The following is a 19,922-nucleotide window of genomic DNA, read 5'->3' as shown; positions in this document are numbered from 1 at the left end:
AATTTTTTCTATTTTAATATTTCAAATTCATAACTTTTTAAGAATAAATATAAATGGTTTATCAATTAAACCATATAACTTCACAAAGAATATGTTCTTTAAAATGAAAATGTAATTGGAAATGTTCAAAAGCCTATTAAAATTATGGAAAAAATATAATTTATTAAAATAGAACAGATAAAATTTTTAAAGAGGCTGTTAAAGATCCTTTTGAATGCCCCCTTATAAATTTTGGCACTCTTCTATCTCATATTTCATATTATCGAAGCTGGAAAATGTAATCATGTGGAAAAAATGTACTAATTAAAAAAAAAATAACAAAAAGTGAAGGGGGTCGGTGATTTTGGGTACAAAGTTTTATTTTGGGGTTAAAAAAAAGGTGGAAAAGAAAAGCATATTGTACTTTGCATTATATAAGTAGAGGCATGATATATATGTATAAATCATATGGATTTGATCTGTTGAGAATTTTTTCAATTTATGTCGAAACTTATAAACATAAAAAAATCTTAAAAAAATGTCATTTACTCAACTAAAATTTTATATTTAATTTATTAATTGAATTGTTATATTTTCTATTTGCTATATTAGCTTGTTTTTATTTCATACTGGAAATTGGAAATGCGTTGTTAACGGAGCATAACTCTATTTGTATATTATATGTATACCTTATGAAAAGAAAACAATGAGTGACCAAATCCTCTTTCTTCACTCTGCCATTCTGCCAAATGCTTTTCCTTCCTTTTTGTATCTGATTGCATGGTTTTTTTTTTCTTTATTCTATTTTGTTAATGTATTTGATTGGATGTTGGAAACTGAAGAAAGGTTCACCGTCTATGTTATAATATTATTAGTAGTAAAAGGGATTTTGAGTGTGAGAGCATGTGGCCGGCAATGGCCTTCAACGGTTCACATGCATTGAGGACCCAAATAAAGGTGTTTTAATATTCTTGGTTTTGTTTATATGAAATATGTGAACCTTATTCCTTACTAATTAAATGAAAGCTTGGTTAGTACAAAAAATAAAAAAAATAAAAAATATATGAAAGTTTGGTTTGATGAAGTAAGTTATATGGATTGATGATGTTAGATGGAGAATGATATTACACTTAAAAAATGCCTACAAAGTGTAGTATTGATTAGATTTATTCTTCACAATTGATTGTACTAAATTTATGTATTATATAAGATTGATTGATTATAGCCGTCAGTTAATCAATAATATACCATTAAAAAATGAAGAATAAGGTTTATTTCATAACATGGCTGCTAATGGTTTGTAGGTGCTTGTGAATTGTTTGTAGGTTTAGTATAAGATTGATTTATTATACTAGCTAATTAATTATTAATATACCATTAAAAAATAAAGAAGGTTTAGTTGGGTGGTAATGACTTGTAGGTACTTGTGAATTTGTTTTTTCCAATTTTTTTTTTTCTTTTAAAAGGAGATAAAAATAGCAAATAAGTCAATTCTATGATTTGGTAGAGTTTAGTTAGTGTTTGCTTGCTTAGTTAATCATATAGAAGTCAGACTCGTTTAGGTTGGAAAATGAAAGTGGTAAATAAGTCCAAATATCACGCATGCTATAAAAGATCTTTTGGCAAACATATATATGTATATATATATATATGTGTATGTATTATGTTTGCCAAAAGATATGTATATATAGATATATATACAGCAATAGAGTCAAAATTAATTTATAGTTGAGAAAGATTTGAATTATACTTGATCATAGTACATGTATCATTTTTGAAGTCACATTTACTTTTACAAATGAATCTCATTTATTTTTCAAAGATTAAAATGTTTACCTAAACTCATAATTAATATTGAATAAATTTCAATACTTTTATATTACTCATAATTTTTTTTTTGGGCTAATTATTACCCATGAAATTTGCATATACAGAATGTAAGGTGGTGCACTAATTTTTATGTAGTGTGTGACGACTTTAACATAACACCACTTGCATGAGTTTTTAAACTATATGTTTTAAGCCGTATACTTACAAAAGCCGACCACATAATTCTTTAAGATATAAAGGTGGCGTATACTTATTTATATGGCCTCCCTCCAAAATTATTATGTTCCATGAACATGAAGAAAAATACTTTTATTATGTTATTTCATAGTGTAAATCCGAATAGATATATTTTGAGTTCTTACCTAACACATATTATTATTATTATTATTATATTTGAAAATATTAACAACAAATGTGGTATCTATTTTAAATTTTAATTTCAATTTGACTTGTGCTGGGAAAGTAAAATTTTAAAAAAGGGTTTCAATTAAAATCACTTTTCAGCTTGAGCTTGAGTGGACATTGTAATTTGGTTTGTTTATCTAATCAATTAGAGTTCGATCTTCAATATTCGTTCATAGTTATTCAATACAATCTCAATTGCATATTGCTTAGATCAACTTAAGGATAGACCAAAACATTTAAAAAAGAAAAAAAAAGAAGAAGGAAAAACCACCACCGGAAGAACAGAAAAAAGTCAAAAAAGAAAAAAAGTTGAAAAATTATTACTATTATTGTTAGTAGTATTATTTTTCCATTTATTATCTCGTTTTATAGCCACATGAATTAAAGTAGATTTCATGCTCTCTGTGTCAGCAAAAATCCTTTAGTATGGGTTGGTAAAACAACATAGACAACTTGGTAAGCAAGGAATAAAAACAGGAGAAAGTATGGGTCTTACAAATATAAATATATATTTTTTTGGGTAAGAGATGGGTCTTATAAACTTTTTGTTTGCAAGGCTTGCATTAGAATATCACCCAAATGCTCAGTGCATGGATGTTGCTGACGGCTGTCCATATAAACTTTTCCGAGAGCAGTTTCGTAGAAAGGGTCTGAATTAAATATGTTGGGCAATCGGATTGATTTTACCTTTTCTTCTTCTCTCTTTCTTTTTCTAGTTAATATTATTTATATCTTTTCAATTTTGCTATTATTTTATTTAAAAGCCACATTTTAAAAAAATCATATTAACCTCTTCTAACCTTCTCTCTCTCTCTCTCTTATATATGTATATATATAAAACAATTTCTCAATTAATTTTAATAGTTAAAAGTTAAAAAAATTGAAAATTTATATTTTATAGTTGTATAATTTTGATTTTTAACTGTTAAAATTAACGGATAAAAACTAATAAATTAATATTTTTTGATAATTTTAAAATGTAAATGATAATTTGTTTAAAAAATATGGGATTTAAATTAAATTATTATTAAATTAAATGGGTGTAAATGATGTTTTTTGGGTTTTATTTTGCTTTTAACAAACGGAGAAGAACGAAATGGATTCGCTCCAGTGGTTGAGCATATCTATTTGTACCCATAAGAACATGAGTTCGAATCATATAGAAGACGTGCTCGAGTCATATAGGAGACAGAGGATTTGGATAGTTTGTAATTTAGATAATTTTTTAAAAAAAAAAAAAAAACAAACGGACAAGAAGGTTCTTCTGAAGCCCAACCAGGACCAAGACTTGGGAGAAGCCTAGTCCCTTCTGTTTCTTTACTTACCAATATCAATACGTTGGTCCAAAAATATATTTTTAATGAACTAGGACTTGAAGGTACATTTGAAGCCCAATCATGGCCGAGACTTGGGCAGACTTCTTTTAATGGACTTACTTCAGCCTCACGGTTATGCGGACTCAAAGGGCTTTTAACCCTCTTTCATTAGGAAGATGAGAATTGGGTTCGAAAAGGGAGGAGGAAGCAGAGCAAATGGATGGTCTTCTCTCTCACTTTGACTGTCACAGTGTGAGTTATTAATCACACAGTGAGAGCATTCTCTTTGCTACTGAACTGTACATGAACAAACTCCAAATAAGTACTATCTCTATAATCCAAGGTTTTTCTTTCTACTTCTTCTATCCTTCGGTTTCTTGCTTTCATTGAAATTCTTCTGTTCATGAAGATTGAGGAAGGGTTTGACCATGCATAGTAACCCAGTCTGTTTACTATTCACTTCAAATCAAAGAATCAATCAAAGAGTCAGTTGACAAGTCTTGAAAATTAAAACAAATAATGAGCTTTTCATTTTAGGCTTCTGTCCTACTTATTCCTTTACATACACTCTTGGAAGTCTACTTGAGCTGCAAGCAATCAAAAAGAAATCTTTCTAGGCTATATATCACCAGTGATCTTTGCAAGAACACTCACCATTTCTAAAATGGTGGAACCGTATACGATCTCTCATTATTATCTCTCTTTGGTATGTCTTTGAGACTACTTTCATAAAAGCATGGCAATCCCCGCAAGACCGCAAGTTTTTAACAATTCGTATTTCAGACTCCACACCTATTTTAATAAGTCCATAAGCAAAAGCAAGCTTCTCACTGTGGTGACTCAACTGGAAAGCTTTTTCCTCATCCTCAATTTCAAGCAGCACCTCTGAAACTTTTGGCTGATACCCTTTTTTACTAAGTTGCTCTTCTATCTCATCCAATTTTGTATATATTCTTTCTGCTTCTGGGTGACCTGAATCCCCCACTGCAAATTCATGAATTTTCCCATCAACCTCGATCTTACTAGACCCTGGTGGCTTTACAAGTCCTTTCTTGCTCATTAGTTTTCTTGTCCTTGCCTTATCATGCCATTTTCCCACCGATCCATACACATTGCCAATAAGTACAAGACTTCCACTGTCTCTTGAATCCATTTTCAGGTGCTCAAGATGTCTTATCAAACGCTCAGCCCTGTTCATATCTTTATGAACTTTGCAAGCCCATATCAAGGTTCTCCACAGAACTATATCGGGCTCCATGGGCATTTTCCTAATAAGTTCTTCAGCTTCTTCTAATTGACCAGCTCTAGCCAAAAGGTCTACAATGCAGCCATAGTGTTGAATTGTAGGCCTTACTCCATATTTCTTCTTCATGCTTTTCAAATATGCATTTCCTTCTGTAAACCAACCTGCATTCCTACATGCTGATAGAACTGCGGTCATCGTCCTCTCGTCTGGTTTTATGCTACACTCTTGCATCTGATTAAACAAGTCGATTGCTTCTTGACAATGTCCATGGCTGGCTAGGCCGGATATCATAGCAGTCCAAGTGAAAACATCTTTCTCCACAATCTCATCAAAAACTTGCCTCGCACGCTCTATACACCCACATTTTGCATACATATCAATGAGAGCAGTACTCACATTAGCCTTCAGACCAAACTTTTTCTCCATTACAACCCCATGAACTCTCTTCCCCACGCTTAACCCCCCAGCGTCAGCACAAGCTCTCATAACCGACACAACCGTTGCATCATTGACCTCAACTCCTTCCTCCATCATTTTCTCAAACAGGCTTATCGCCTCAAGAGGCCTATCGTCGTCCACAAACCCATTAATCATCGAAGTCCACGACACCACATCTCTCTCACTCATTGCGTCGAACACCATGCGTGCAAGACCCGACTCGCCACAAACACAATACATATGGATCAAAGAGTGATTGATATACCGATCCGACCACGAACCCGACTTGAAAATCAGTCCATGAAGCTGTTTCCCGAAATGGGTCAATCTCAAACGGGCGCAGGACTTGAGGATGAACGGGTAGGTGAACTTATCGGGCCATGGAGCGAGGTCTGTTGGGTGTTGGAGGAGGGATAGGAAGAAGGTGATGGCTTGGTCGGGCTCGGGGCTCCGGGAATAGGACCGGATCATGGTGTTGAAGTAGTAAGAGTTTGGGGTTGGGAGGGAGTCGAGGATGAGGCGGGCATAGGCGAGGTCTCCAGAGGGAGAGAGAGCCGAGAAGGTGAAAAGGGTGGAGAGGGCGGTTTGTTGATGGTATCGGGTTTGGGTGCCCGAACCCGATTTAAGTATGTGGGCGTGGAGTTGCATGGCTTGGGACATGGTGGTGATCTCCATTGTTGGACCTCTCTCTAGCATTTTCGTTCGTTGAACACTCAGATAAACAAAGAAACACGTGTCACTGTCACGTGTGGTCTGTGCATACAAAAAATGTGACATTTGGCAATGGCATGGTTCTCTTATCTTCTTTTCGTGTCTTAAAAATATATAATATAAATTTTAAAAAATATTGATTTTCATTGTATTTGTGTAAAATGTTAGGAATAAAACTATTCTTTTATGTTTTTGTAGACATATATTATAATTTTATTCTCTTTTTTTAATTTTCTTAATAAATGGAATTCACATGCTAAATACATATACTCTTGAGTATGATTCATTTATATCTTTCTATTATCTTTTATCTTTTTTTTTTTAATTCAATTTTTTGGATTACTTCTTTTAGGCTATAAATCACATAAATTATGTTCATTTTAAGATACGGTTATATATTTTTTATTTTTTTAAAAAATTATAATTTCTATTAATATTTATTTGTTATTTGTATAATGGATAAATAAATATTGAAAATCATAAATATTTTTTATATGGAGAGAAACTTCGTTCAACCTTCCTCTAAGAAAACAAAAGTTGTAAAAGGGTCCACCAAGGGATTGTGTCGTGTTGTGTCTTAATGGCCGGTTTGAAGGCCCCGTCATCAAATTTACCGAAACGGCCCTCAAGCAAGGTATCGCTAAGTCTTCTCTCTACCCCAACCCAAAAAAAAAAAAAAAAAAAAAATGAAAACGACGCCGTATTCTAGCTGGCTTCCTTAACGCGTCGTTTTGGATTTGTCACTTGTCCCCGCGTAATCAGATCTCTCTGGCTATGCTGCTGAAGCGATGCCAAATATAAATAGTAATATGACTAAATGAATAAGAGAAAACCCAGATTGTGATATTTATCACATTTGAGAGTTTCTTTCATCTCTGCCCGTTTTCATTTCCCTGCTCTAATAAATTTTTTACTACTAAACGATCCTCAGCTATAGGCACTTGTAAGTTGTTTTTGATCCTTTATTTTGTTTCCATTTTCAGATTCCATCATTTTTTATTTTTCAAACTAACGTTTATATTTGCTTTGGTTTTCCTGTGTGTTCTATCTACTTCCATTTGGGTTGTTGTTGTTGTTGCCCCTTTTTTTTTTTTTGGGGGGGTGACATCCGGCTCAACTATTTTAAGCTTCTTGTCGTTATCATAATCATCATATTCGTTCTGCCACAAAGTTTTTTCTAAAAAATTTCCTTTTTTTTTTTTTTTTTTGTTGGCATTTTTCCGTTGTGAGGTGAGAAAGGGTACTCCTTTTATTAATTAACTAGTTCTAAAATTGGGTTGCTGCTATAGGGCTGATGATTATTTGTTGACTCTATGGTTGCTATAATAGTTTGGTGTGATTTATTTATTTGTTTGTATAATTTTCGAATTGCTTTTTCATTTGCATTTGCTTTTTATATATCTGTTATTCAGGGTTTGTGGGTTGAGAAGCATGGTGAAGGAAACTGCGTATTATGATATATTGGGTGTCAAAGTTGACGCCTCCCCAGCTGAGATCAAGAAGGCTTACTATGTCAAGGTAAATAAGATTCCATTTCTTAAGATTTTTACTTTATGGGGTATTAGAATGCATTTTGTGTTTGCTTTTGGAATTTCAAAACAGTAGTAGTAGCTGAAATTGGAGATGCTAAGATAGTTATTACCCTTGCTAAACTTGGGTCCCTATCAGTTTTTGGAAGTCCCTATTATTAAAGTTTTATTATTTTGAAAAAGTTTCTGACGTTGTAGTTACTAATTTAGATCTTTATTTATTGGAGGGGGATTTACTAAATTGCTTAAAGTATGTAGTTTGGAGTAATTACTTTATGTTCCCTTGGATTTATCCGTATGCATTAGTTATCATTTTCTATAAACTTTTCAGTCATCACACTGCAGCCTAATGATATCTACTCATATAGAATGCTTAGCAATTTTCATTTCACATGATAAAGTCTTGAAATTGCAATTGTTTGTAGCTTCAAATCCTTCATAGGACAAAGTTCGAAAGCATTCTTCAAATGTTAGTATGGGTTCTTACATTAATTTACTTTGTGCTTTAAGATATTTCTCTGATTTGGTTTCTAATCTTTGAAAGATTTGAAATTTGTCCTGTTTTGAACTTTTATAGCAAGGACCAAAGTACTAAGATGATGGTGGCACCTATACAGTTACCTTATGCTTTTATGTCTTCTTTACAGGCCAGGATAGTTCACCCAGATAAAAATCCTGGAGATCCAAAAGCTGCTGAAAATTTCCAGGTATGCTGATTAAGTTATTAAATTTTTAAATCTCTATGAAGGATTAAATGTATAACATCATTTTTGTTAATGTAATTAAACTTATAAACTAATTTTTTATTCCTTATCAAAGAATTAAAATCTAAGTGTATTTAAAAAATATTCTATGCTAGATTCAATTAGGTGATATTTGTGTTTTAATAACCTATTTTTCTTATAAATGATCTTTTTTTTTTTTTTTTCTTTTTTTTTCTTTTTTGGTGATTATAAATTCACTTCTTTAGCAACTTTTGCTGCTGTACTGCTGTACTTTTTAATTCTCTTATTCTTTCTCAGTCTTAATTTCCTTTTAGTTAATGTAGTTAAACTTATAAACTAAATTTTACTCTTGGGATAGTTTGAAGATTCCTTATGAAAGAACTAAACTTTAATTTTTAAAAAATTCTACGCTAGATTTAATTAGGGGATATTTGTATTTCAATTACCTACCTTTCTTATAAATGCTATTTTTTTTTTTCTTTTTTGGTGATTATAAATTCACTTTTTTAGCAACTTTTGCTGCTATACTGCTGTACTTTTTAATTCTCTTATTCTTTCGTAGTCTTAATTTCCTGATTATAATACTTGTGTGAAGGCACTTGGTGAAGCTTATCAAGTTTTAAGTGATCCTGAGAAGCGTGAAGCATATGACAAGCTTGGAAAGGCAGGAGTACAAGAGTAAGTTTATTCAAACTTGGAATATTTACAAGCATCCTATTAACATTTATGTCCTTTGTTCAGTTTCTTTGAAAAACATTTGGCATGATGCAACCTCTGGAAACATTAAGTTGTGATTTATCTGTTTGATTTTAAGTGTAGATTTACCTAAAAGCTATCTGATAAATCCAACATGATTTCTTCCTCTGGCACTGTCAAGTTTGCTGTATTCATTCATAAGAGTTTTTTGAGGTTCTAAGAGAAATTGAGCTTTTCACTGTTAACATACATTTTGATTATTCTTTTTAAGTTGCAAGCATTCCTGTACCAGAAAATTTTGTTCCACTGCCTGACTGTGTCATTGTCTTGTTCTTTTCATTGGAAACATTGCATATAAATTAATTTCTTAAATATGCTACGATACCCTTGAATTGGTTCCAAATGGCTTATGTATTAAAGCTTTCTTTCTCGTATTTCACCTTTTGCTTTCCATGTCTAGATAAAGTGTTTGGAAAATACATAGTGATCTTTATTAATTTGTTTCACTTATTCAGGGACTCCATGCTTGACCCTTCAGCTGTATTTGGGATGCTTTTTGGGAGTGAATTCTTTGAAGATTATATTGGTCAACTTGCTTTAGCTTCTTTGGCATCTGCTGATATTGAAGACAATTCACAGGATCCTGAAGTCCGGAAGTTAAGAGTTCGAGAGAAAATGAAGGTATGCCTTTTCCAATGATGTTAACAATATGTGGAATTTTTAACATTCGCAACCAGCAATCTTCTTCCTGTTGCAGGCAATGCAAAAGGAAAGAGAAGAAAAGCTTATAAGAATTCTGAAAGATCGCCTTCAACCATTTGTTCTAAATCAGAAAGATGAGTTTATAAACTGGGCAAATTCAGAAGCACAGCGTCTCTCATCAGCTGGTAAACCTTTCATTTTTTTACCCTTATAAACTATATACTTATCCTCTAAAAAGGTTCTCAAACTTGGGAATTGCTGACTTTTGAAATATCTTACCAACGATCTCTTCATTTAAACTAGAATCAGATCTTTGCACTTGCTTAACAGCCTGAGACTTGTGTCAGTGAACTACATAGTGATCCCTAGTCTATATTTGTAAAATAGCAAAATTTGGGGAGATGAAAAAGGTCCTGCATTTTGATTGTATGAATTTCTTTCTTTCTTTCTTTTCATGACAACTACCCTGGTCATAGGGCAACTAGTCTTGCTGCCAAGGAGCTGATGAACTGTGTTTTAGTAATAGGACAATCCAATTTTCTAGTTAGGTTCAGCTGGTTTTGAAAAACTTTTGTTTTACAATGTTAGGTTTTCTCTTGTGACCGCCAAGGAGCTTTGGATGGGTGTTGATTTTGGTTGTTCTCCTAATGTGCATTGTGTGCTCACTATATGTTTGTGGTTGCCATAATTGTTTCTTATTCTTCTGCATTATTTGGCATGGACTTTAAAATAATATTTTTGATTAAAATTTGCTCTTATTGCTTTTGAGTAATGAATTTAAGATTCAAATGCCATTTAATAGAAATTAATATTTCTTTTTGTTTGTTTCAATTTGCTATTAATCCATAAGTGCTTTTTGAATCAGCTTTTGGTGAGGCTATGTTGCATACCATTGGCTATATTTACACAAGGAAAGCTGCTAGAGAACTTGGAAAGGACAAACGGTTCATGAAGGTACCATTTCTAGCAGAATGGGTACGGGATAAAGGGCATCAGATAAAGTCGCAGGTCATGGCTGCTTCAGGTGCATTGTCTATACTTCTATTTAACTTCAGATTTCTAATGAACCCAACCTACTAATGCTTCTCTGAATATGTAGGTGCTGTGTCTTTAATTCAAATTCAGGAAGAACTGAAGAAATTAAATCAAGGAGAAAACAAAGAAGAGGACTTAATGAAGGCCATCGAAGATAAGAAGGATGCGATGCTTAATTCTCTATGGCAGATCAATGTGGTTGATATAGAGTCAACCTTATCACATGTCTGCCAAGCAGTGAGTTTCAATATCTCTTTTCTCTAACTTTAAAATTGAACTAATTCATGCCACAGGCTATAGCTTTCTGGTTTGATGAAGGTAACTTTGGCTGTGTGCTAGGTTTATTGTGTTTGATTCGTCTAACACAAGCTATGGCATGTAATACCTCATAAAATTCACGTAGAAATTCAATATAGACAGAGAATCGAGCAGATCACTTACATTAATCGTACAATAGTCCCTATTTTTTTATTTTTATTTATTTATTTATTTATTTCATTTTTTTTGGGTTTGGGGGGGTGGAGTGGGTTGAAAAAGGATAGAAAAAATTATCAGTTATTAAGTCATGTATCAGAAGGTTTAAATGGTTGAGCTGAGTTTTATTTTACTTGGGGATGATGATGATGCCAGCACTCTTGCGAACAATTGTTTTGTAGCTCGTGGCAAACTTAGGAATCACATCATCTTAATGGTCTGCCATAGATATAACTGTGGAATTTGACTATAAGCTATTAAACCTATTCAAAATGAGTGCAAGAGTTTCAATCTTGCACTGTATTAATTATGCTATTTATTCTGTTCCTACAATGAACTTGTAAATGGCATGTGAAATGGATCATGTGGTGCTTTTCTTTGTCGGCACATGAGTGGATTCACATGGTTAGACGCTAAACCTTCAATAATACGAAGAAGTTTTACAATATATATATCCAATAAAATATGACCTCATTCGGATTGTGAGGGAATAATTTGTCGACTCATTCTCTGTTTTAGGTTCTTAGAGACCCCAATGAATCCAAGGAAGTTTTGAAGCTTAGGGCTCAAGCATTGAAAAAGCTTGGAACAATCTTCCAAGTAAGTATTTGTTTCCTTTGCATATTTTCATGTTCTTTAGCTTCAATATTTTGTATTTGGACTGTATATTTAGAGCTGCATATGTATGGTTTAAATCATCAGGTCAAATATCTAATCAAAGTTTCCTCCATTTCTTCTCAGGGTGCCAAGGCAGCGTACAGTAGAGAAAACAGCTTGCGCCATGAAAGTGACATAAAAAGTGATGCTGCAGCTTCATCAACATAGTCATATTCATCGCACTACTACGATACATCGTCCACACATCATGTTTTTATATTGAGACTGGTAGGTTGTGTTATAGCTTCCTTCATCGCCAACTGTTGAACTTTGGACTTTGTGTTGATTTGTAAGTTTAGCATGCCTCTCTGACTTGATTAAAGATTTAGCTATTTTAGATTTGTGCATAAAACCTTCTCAGTTTCTCTGGTATATTTCCTCTGTATGCTGTGAAAAACTTGTATCTTACCATTATTCTATGGAAATTGCAAATTCGTGTTTAACCATAGCTTCTTCATAGAGCAACTGAATTTAATCGTATATATGTGAAAGAGGTATCCTTCTGTTTTATTCAGCTCCAATAACATTCTAAACTTTGTTGAATTAAAATTTGGTAATTACTTTCTATTTTTATGTCATAATTGTATTATGTATTTATTCAATTATAAAGTTGGAATATTTGGACTCTAGAAAAGTAAAAACTTGTTTTTTAGGTGATAAAAAGCATGAAATGATTATCAGGTGCAAGTTGGCCAGGTGAAATTCAACAAAGGAAGATAAATTTATGATTAGGCAGAAGATATTTACGTTAAAAGTATCTATCTTGCCCTGTAATTCAAGCACATTTGACATCATCTTTATGATTTGACGGGCAATTAACTGTCTGGCATAAATTTTAACTGGTTAATTACTATGCTAGCTATCATTCATGTGGTTTTAATTTTTAATTCTTATTATTTCGTAATGAGGTCTATTATCATACCACATATTTATATTTGTATTTATATTCATATTTATTTTGCCCGTATGGGCAACCGAAAAAAAAAAAATGAAAAAAAAAAATGAGGAAAGAGGTTATATTGTACCTGACATATATAGCAGGTCATGTTTGTGTCATTCAAATAATAATTGGCGATATTTACCCAAAAAAAATAATAATTGGCGATACTGAATATATTCATCATGTTGGAATCCGATGCCAAGTGGCTTCAAACGACTTAAATATTTGTGACTTAAAATTCAGCAACAATTTTATCGGATCACTATATAGTTTCGATATCCTTTCTTTTTTGTCGTCACTATATATGTTATCCATCAAAAAAAAAAAAAAAAAAATCGTTTAAATATATAAATATTCTCACTAAACAAATTAAGGGGTTATAGCCATATCTATGGCTATATATATAGATTTTATAAACAAAATGCATGTCCAATATTTCATTGCCCCGTCTTAAAGGCACTTTAATAAAATAAGAACATGCGTAAAATTATTCTTGATTGTAGAACAGATGCACAATATTTATAAAGATATTTTGAAGTGGATTCCACAAGGGCATATGCTTTCTAGCTTCTTGATAACTTAGAAAAGAACCAGCTAGTTTCTACCATTGTTGCTGCATGGATACACATCAAATTAAGTTATCCTGCGGTGCAACTCTCTCTCTCTCTTTCTCTCTCATAACCATTCGGCTTCTACATATTTTGCTGTAAACCCTGAAACAAAGAGAGTTGGCATGTCTACATATAATATTGTTTATACGTTCAAAATTGATGAAGGAGGTATATTTATCAAAGAATGAGCCAGTGTTAATTAGAAATTAGTGTGACAAATTGGCCAATTATTGAATGCAAAGAGGTAGAGATTAGAGAAAGAAGATTGACTATAAGTAAAAGGGGTGTCCTAACAGAACTACTTTATTATTATTTTAATAAAAAGGAACAAAAATAAGAGTATTTTTTAGATCTCACAGTGCTTCCCTTTATTCTCCACCAGTGTCCTTTCAAATGGTATTTGGTGCGTTGTCTTTGTCTTTTTGGATAATTGAAAGCACTAGTCATCCACAAAACCTATTTTATGCCAACCTAATATCTTTTTTTAATGCAATTGACGACAAACAATCCACTACATATCTCTAAGCATGCCTTCTAACTTTCCAATCAATGTCCTTTTTTGAGACCCTTATAAAAATTAATTAATGGAAAAAAAAAATTCGAATTCTACCCATGCGCTTGACTAATCTTAATTACTTGGGCAAAAAATAAAAATTACTTGGGCAATTGAATATGACTATCGCCTTTGAAATTGATCACCCTTATATGAAATTGCTTTAAGAGCTTTCAAACAAACATGCATGACCGTGCCCTAATATAAAATTTCTACCCTCTTTTAATGAAAAAGAAAAAAAAAATTTGAAAATCTACCCACTTGAGTACTAATTTTTACTGGGGCAATTCAATATAACTTTACCTTAAAATTGATCACTCTTTTAGAAGCCAATGAACTGCTTTAAGAACTTTCGAAAAACATGCATGAGAATACCCTAATACCAAATTTATACCCCACTTTTTAATGAAAAAGGAAAACAAAAATTCAAATTCTATCCCACTTGACTAATCTTTACTTGGGCAATTGACTATAATCTTGCCTTGAAATTGATCACTCTTTTAAGCCAGGAAATTATTGCTTTAAGAGCTTTCAAAAAACATGCATGAACACGCCCTAATATCTCCAATATTATCTATTTGAATTTTTAGCTACTAATTTATTTATCTTGGTGCAATTGTAACATAAGTATAAAAAAACACTATTTTTCAGGAAAAAAAATGTTTTGCAAATTTAATTCTATATATATATATATCAAAATTTTTGCTATAAATTTTAGAGGGCATTTTCATAATTTCCACTATCTAGGGTTTGTTCTCATTACTATTATGTTAATTAATTAATTAAATATATACAAATCCACTAACTTCTTTAGACTTAGTGCCACCAAAACAGAAAAGTGGTCTCCTTCACCTTTTTTCTCATCCAATATTAAAAACAAAAAAGAAAAAAAGGTTTGCATTTTTTAAACATTTAATTGTCAAATTTCCAGTTTATCTCTAAGATTTTTTTCCACTCTAAAAGAAAATTAAAAAAAAAAAAAAATCATTGCCTTGAATTAATATAGATATACCCGGTGGGAAGCAATATCTATGGTCCATCTATTTTTCATTTAGTCTTGAACAAGTGCAAAAGAGAAAGCAAAAAGAGTAGTGCAAAGAAAAAAACTAAAGTTGGGTTTGGGTTTGGCTGTAGCTTAAGATGAAGGGTATCATGGTTCTGAAGCAGTTCAGTTTTGTGTTCCTCCTCATTTCAGGATCACTTTTGTCATCAACTTCTCTTGCAGGTGGGTCTTTTTATGTCTCTTTGTTGCAGCCTTTAATGCAAATTTTTGTACAGCCATTGTCAGAGCTCTTTTTCTAAAGATGTGCTAAAACCTATGCGTTTGCATGTGCATGTGTAAAAATATATATATATATATATATGTTGTACACTCAAGTATGGACACATATATATATATATATATTAACCTTGTTAAGTTTAAATTAATTAATTATTGATTTTATTACTAAAAAATTATTTATTAATTTGCCTTCAAGCTAGTTTTTGTGTCTTACAGATCCATTATCAGAAAATTGCTTTGTTTTGGTAACTTGGTTTGGATTTTGACACTGATATGATCTTTTGTCACTGAAGGATATGCTTCTTTTGGTGCAAGCATATGATATAGCTATATATATATATTTTTGTTTTTTGGTAGAAACGTATGCTTATAAGTTATATGTGTGTGTGTATATATATATATATATAGAGAGAGAGAGAGAGAGTTTGTAATATAATGCATACATACATATATATATATATATATATATAGAACCATTTATAAGATCTGGATTCTGTTGCAGGTCGACATTTCAAGTCTGTAAACAAGTGTGACAAATCCGTAGCACTGGATGGCACTGATGAGGTATGTATATATGTATAGACTATACAGATTACAGTCGGGAGGACTCTTTCCTTGATCTTTTTACTTTAATTCACTTTGAGGTGCAGATAAGATATATGGAAGGGTTTTTACACGTATATATTCATTCCTCGATAAATTCAGAGTGAGAAATTCTTCTTATGGTTTAATAATCATGCATTAATTCAGTGTTTCAGTGAATATATATGGAGAGAGAGGTTCTTAATGCAAATCCTAAACTAAAACTGAAAGTCCAAGAATATCTTATTAGCGGTAGTATGCTTCTCTATACAGCCATGTGAATCTAACAACTTGAAGTCTATTACGATTATATAGAATCCTTCATAAAAGATATATACATATATTTATTTATTTTTATATATTGGTCCGTTATGGTAAGTGTGATCTTTGAAATTACTATGGGTATCAAGTTATATTAAAATATAATTAGTATAAAGTTAAATTATATGCAAACATAACTAAACGATGCCGTTTCGTGCAAATTATAGAAAATTTTACATCTATACCATAGAAACTTGTATATAGATATGAAAAATAAAAATTACCATGGATAATAAAAACTGAGACTTGATAAGAGTCTTTCATGTGTGAATCAGCATTATGCACCATGTAGTTTCATGTTCCACATTCTCCAGACAGTGTCATCATTGCTCTCTTACTTACATGTGAATATGGTATTCTATCACCAAATACCTTTTTATTTTTTATTTTTTTCTTTTTGCTTGGTTTTTTGTGGTGCATAAAATTAACAATCAGTCCAAATATTTGCAAGCTACTATGGAAACCCACATGTAAACACTAACTTGAACAAATTGAGGTTACTACCAATTAATTTGCTGCAAAGTGAATTTTGGTGTTTTTCTAGTTTTGCTAACCGGGTTTAATTTGATGATTGATATTTGTTATTGGGGTACATACGTAGGTGGACATATTAGGATCAGTGGACCAGAAAGAAGCTGACCAGGATCAGATCCGTAGCACAATCCATGAAAGGCTGCTTAGGGTTAACACCAAAGACTATGGAAGATATGACCCCGCACCAGCTCTTGTTAAGCCTCCTTTCAAGCTCATACCAAACTAGCTATAGCTGGTTAATTGGTTTGATTGGCGGTCTATGATGTTTAAATAAATTGTGTTTGTTCAGTATAAATATATGGTATAATTATGGCATATAAATAGATAAAATAGGTAGTTTTGAACACCCCAGTAATTAATATGTAGCATATTTATAGTTTTGCTTATAAGGTCCTTGTGTGATCTAGTTATATGGCAATAAATGCATGTTTATATAGATAAATATTGTGTACTCCATGAACTGTCTGTTTTTAGACACATAAATCTATAGTAATATATAAAGGGATATGTACTAATTAATGATGTTGCAATTTCTGTGTATTTCTTTCTTTCTTTCCTTTTTTTTTTTTTTAATTTTTTATAAAATCATTTTGAAATGTCTACAATTTTAAAGTATATATTTGTTAGAGCATTTGGTTATTGTTTTTAGAGAACTACCTATATGGTTATTTTCGAAAAGCAAAACAAAAACATATAGTTGTTTCCTTGGAAATAACTTTCTTAGGAGAAACAGTACTTCTTATGGAATCATTCTCGACAATGTTTCAATGTGATTCTAGCTTTTAAAAATAATTGCGCTTTATTTAATGCTATATAACTTCAAAAATTATTTATGTGTGTGTGTATTTATACCATTGGCAGCTAACAGACAATTTTGGAAAACCATCCAAATAAATAGAACTAGGGAACGTAACCCTTTTGTCAATATATAAATGCAAGATGTAAACAAGTATAGTGAAATGACATCTTATAGTCTATTGTAAATATATATTTGTTTTGTTAATTAAATAAATCACTCATATATATTTACCCTCAATTAAATTGCATTCTAGTGCATGTATATTGGTCATATTGTATGCTGGATCAACAAATTTAAAATATTTCATATTGAATCTTCAATTTACAATCTATTTCACATTAATTTAATTTTTATGTTAATTAATTGAAATTTAAAAATAAAAAAATTGATTAATGAAAAAATCAGTCAATTTTATTAATTTTTATACTCTGTTAGTCAATTTAGAGATAGAACTAATATGAAGCAAATTATAAATTGAGGGCTTCATATAGAACATTTTAAATTTGAAAATTCATTATACAATTTGACTAAAGTAAAAGGTATTAATATGTAATCATTTTATTTTATTTTTTTTAAACCATTAATCATGAAAATACTATTTTTTCAAAAATTATTATTATTATTATTATTTTGCTTTCAGCAATAAATAAAATAAGGATACATGTTGAAGCTGATATTAATTTAAAGTTGACTATAATATTTTAATTTATTATTATTATTATTATTATTATTATTATTGTGCATGAATTGGTAATGAATTTTATTAGCATGTACAAATTAAGAAAGCACTCACTGTAGAAAGAGATGGCTAATCAAAAGTCACGAGATAAATCATTTATCAAAAATTTAATATTAGTTTATTGCATCTCTTCCATTAAAAAAATTAAAATTAATTAAGCGGATCGAATATCCGTTTGCAATTTGGATCCAAGATCCATTCAGTTCGTACATATGTAAACTTTCATATATAAACTGAATTACAACATGTACATGCAAAGATTATTATTATTATTATTATTATTATTATTATTGTTATTTTTGCTTCTACCCATAGTCATCATTGAAACTGGGCTTGGGGGTACATGCAAAGATTATTAAAGCATATTAATTAAAACATTTTTATTTATAAATTGCAATAATTCTAATAGATAATAATTAACGGACTATACATGTCCATATTTAAACAGTAATTAGAAGAAAGTGGAAGTAAATTAATAATTATGCGCCATGTGGCTGCGCATGCGCGCCTGATGTCGTGTTTAGAGGAGCCAAATATTTTATTTTCTACCTAAAAATATCTATAAAAAAATATGTGTTAGATATTTTTAGTGCCAATGAAAATAAATATAAAAATTTATAGTATATCCATTTATATATGCTTTTGGGGGGTCATTTTCCATTGAGTTTTACGATGGATGCACATAATTGCCATTTTTGTTTTTTTATAGACTAATTTAATAGTACGTAGGCATAAAATTTACGAGTGAAATATGTCAATTAATTAATTTTTATTCTATAAATTATTATAAGTTTGATAAATAAAAAAGTTAATTGCAAAACCATTGCTAGATGAATAAATAAACAGAATACGTCATGTGAATTAGATGATGTCCCACATCTTAGTTAGATGTGCACAAACCATGAAACGTACAAATCCAACTTGGAATAATTTATTTGATCATCTTCTTAATAATCTTTTAAATGCATTGGAGGGTCGTTTAAGGCAAGAGCTTTTGGGTAAATATAATATATTTGTTTTGACAGTTGGAAGACTCAATCTTTCATTATCCCTTAAAAAAAAAATAAAAAAATCTGATTATCTGGCCTAATCATTTTCTTAATCTCTGTTTTTTAATTATTATTATTATTAATATTATTATTGGTTCTTAATTGGTTAATCTACCAATGGCCGAACAACTAATTAAACAACAAAATTTTTCCCCATTTTGTTAGAACCCACCCATGCAGCAAATTATATCCTTTATTATTCTAGTTGAACCACCAAATTCCCCTCCATTTTGAGATTTCCTTTTTTTGTTTTTTTTTTTCTTTGGGTAGAGTTTTGAACATTTAAATTTTGAATAAGATGATCAAATTCTTAAACTTAAGAAAAGAAAGAGAAATTGAAGACTTTTTCTTTCTATGAGTCTTTGTTTTTTTCCACTTTTTTTTAGCTAGGAAGTGAAATTGAGTTGTTTTAATTACTTAAAAAAAAAAAAAAAAACCTAGACTTAGTAGTATTTTTGGATAACATACTATTTCTTGATTAGTAAGAAGTAGAGTTGGGGGTTTGTCAAACATTCAAAAGTAGACTTGGTGTCTCGGGACCCATATTTACCTAAAGAATAGAAAACCAAATTATAAAAAAGCGAAAGAGAGACAGACACACACACAGAGAGCTCCAATTAGCTTTTAAGGAGCTTTTAATTTTATGATAAGAAGAATTAATTAGTCTCCAAGTCATCTAATCAACGTGTGTGCAAAAGAGAGAGAGAGAGAGAGAGAGAGAGAGAGAGAGAGAGAGAGAGAGAGAGAGAGCTCCAATTAGCTTTTAAGG

The 19,922-nt window shown here is 31.1% G+C and overlaps 3 protein-coding genes across 4 annotated transcripts; 2 read left to right on the top strand and 1 right to left on the bottom strand.

Annotated features, from left to right (window-relative positions):
• Positions 1-4,030: 4,030 nt before the first annotated feature.
• LOC107409374 (pentatricopeptide repeat-containing protein At4g21065-like) lies at positions 4,031-6,017 on the bottom strand. Its single transcript, XM_016016807.4, has one exon. The coding sequence runs from the start codon at positions 5,989-5,991 to the stop codon at positions 4,156-4,158; it is 1,836 nt and encodes a 611-aa protein (XP_015872293.3). The 5' UTR covers positions 5,992-6,017; the 3' UTR covers positions 4,031-4,155.
• Positions 6,018-6,683: 666 nt separating this feature from the next.
• LOC107426812 (chaperone protein dnaJ 10) lies at positions 6,684-12,186 on the top strand. 2 transcript variants are annotated; one of them, XM_048480770.2, is made up of 11 exons: positions 6,684-6,868; positions 7,338-7,443; positions 7,880-7,923; positions 8,032-8,161; positions 8,775-8,857; positions 9,391-9,556; positions 9,633-9,762; positions 10,443-10,601; positions 10,677-10,849; positions 11,606-11,686; positions 11,828-12,186. In XM_048480770.2, exons 2-11 carry the CDS (start codon positions 7,357-7,359, stop codon positions 11,909-11,911), a joined length of 1,137 nt encoding a protein of 378 aa, XP_048336727.1. In that variant the 5' UTR covers positions 6,684-6,868; positions 7,338-7,356; the 3' UTR covers positions 11,912-12,186. The 2 variants fall into 2 exon arrangements, with proteins under 2 accessions (XP_048336727.1, XP_048336728.1); XM_048480771.2 differs by lacking the exon at positions 7,880-7,923 and having other exon boundaries at positions 6,690-6,868; positions 8,102-8,161.
• A 2,632-nt stretch (positions 12,187-14,818) lies between these two features.
• Positions 14,819-17,100, top strand: LOC107406436 (protein CASPARIAN STRIP INTEGRITY FACTOR 1). The gene is made up of 3 exons (XM_016013556.4): positions 14,819-15,072; positions 15,632-15,693; positions 16,634-17,100. Exons 1-3 carry the CDS (start codon positions 14,988-14,990, stop codon positions 16,790-16,792), a joined length of 306 nt encoding a protein of 101 aa, XP_015869042.3. The 5' UTR covers positions 14,819-14,987; the 3' UTR covers positions 16,793-17,100.
• Positions 17,101-19,922: the final 2,822 nt, after the last annotated feature.

This window comes from Ziziphus jujuba, chromosome 9 (assembly GCF_031755915.1).
Source record: "Ziziphus jujuba cultivar Dongzao chromosome 9, ASM3175591v1".
Classification (NCBI taxonomy): domain Eukaryota; kingdom Viridiplantae; phylum Streptophyta; class Magnoliopsida; order Rosales; family Rhamnaceae; genus Ziziphus; species Ziziphus jujuba.
This window is presented reverse-complemented; position numbering and strand designations above follow the sequence as displayed.

Bases quoted from the DNA above. Each gene is read 5' to 3' on its own strand.
- LOC107426812 (XM_048480770.2), top strand. From the start codon at position 7,357: ATGGTGAAGGAAACTGCGTATTATGATATATTGGGTGTCAAAGTTGAC. The intron at 7,444-7,879 runs GTAAATAAGATT...AATTGTTTGTAG, and splicing joins AGAAGGCTTACTATGTCAAG to CTTCAAATCCTTCATAGGAC. The intron at 9,557-9,632 runs GTATGCCTTTTC...TTCCTGTTGCAG, and splicing joins GAGTTCGAGAGAAAATGAAG to GCAATGCAAAAGGAAAGAGA.
- LOC107409374 (XM_016016807.4), bottom strand. From the start codon at position 5,991: ATGTCACATTTTTTGTATGCACAGACCACACGTGACAGTGACACGTGT.
- LOC107406436 (XM_016013556.4), top strand. From the start codon at position 14,988: ATGAAGGGTATCATGGTTCTGAAGCAGTTCAGTTTTGTGTTCCTCCTC. The intron at 15,073-15,631 runs GTGGGTCTTTTT...ATTCTGTTGCAG, and splicing joins GTCATCAACTTCTCTTGCAG to GTCGACATTTCAAGTCTGTA. The intron at 15,694-16,633 runs GTATGTATATAT...GTACATACGTAG, and splicing joins CACTGGATGGCACTGATGAG to GTGGACATATTAGGATCAGT.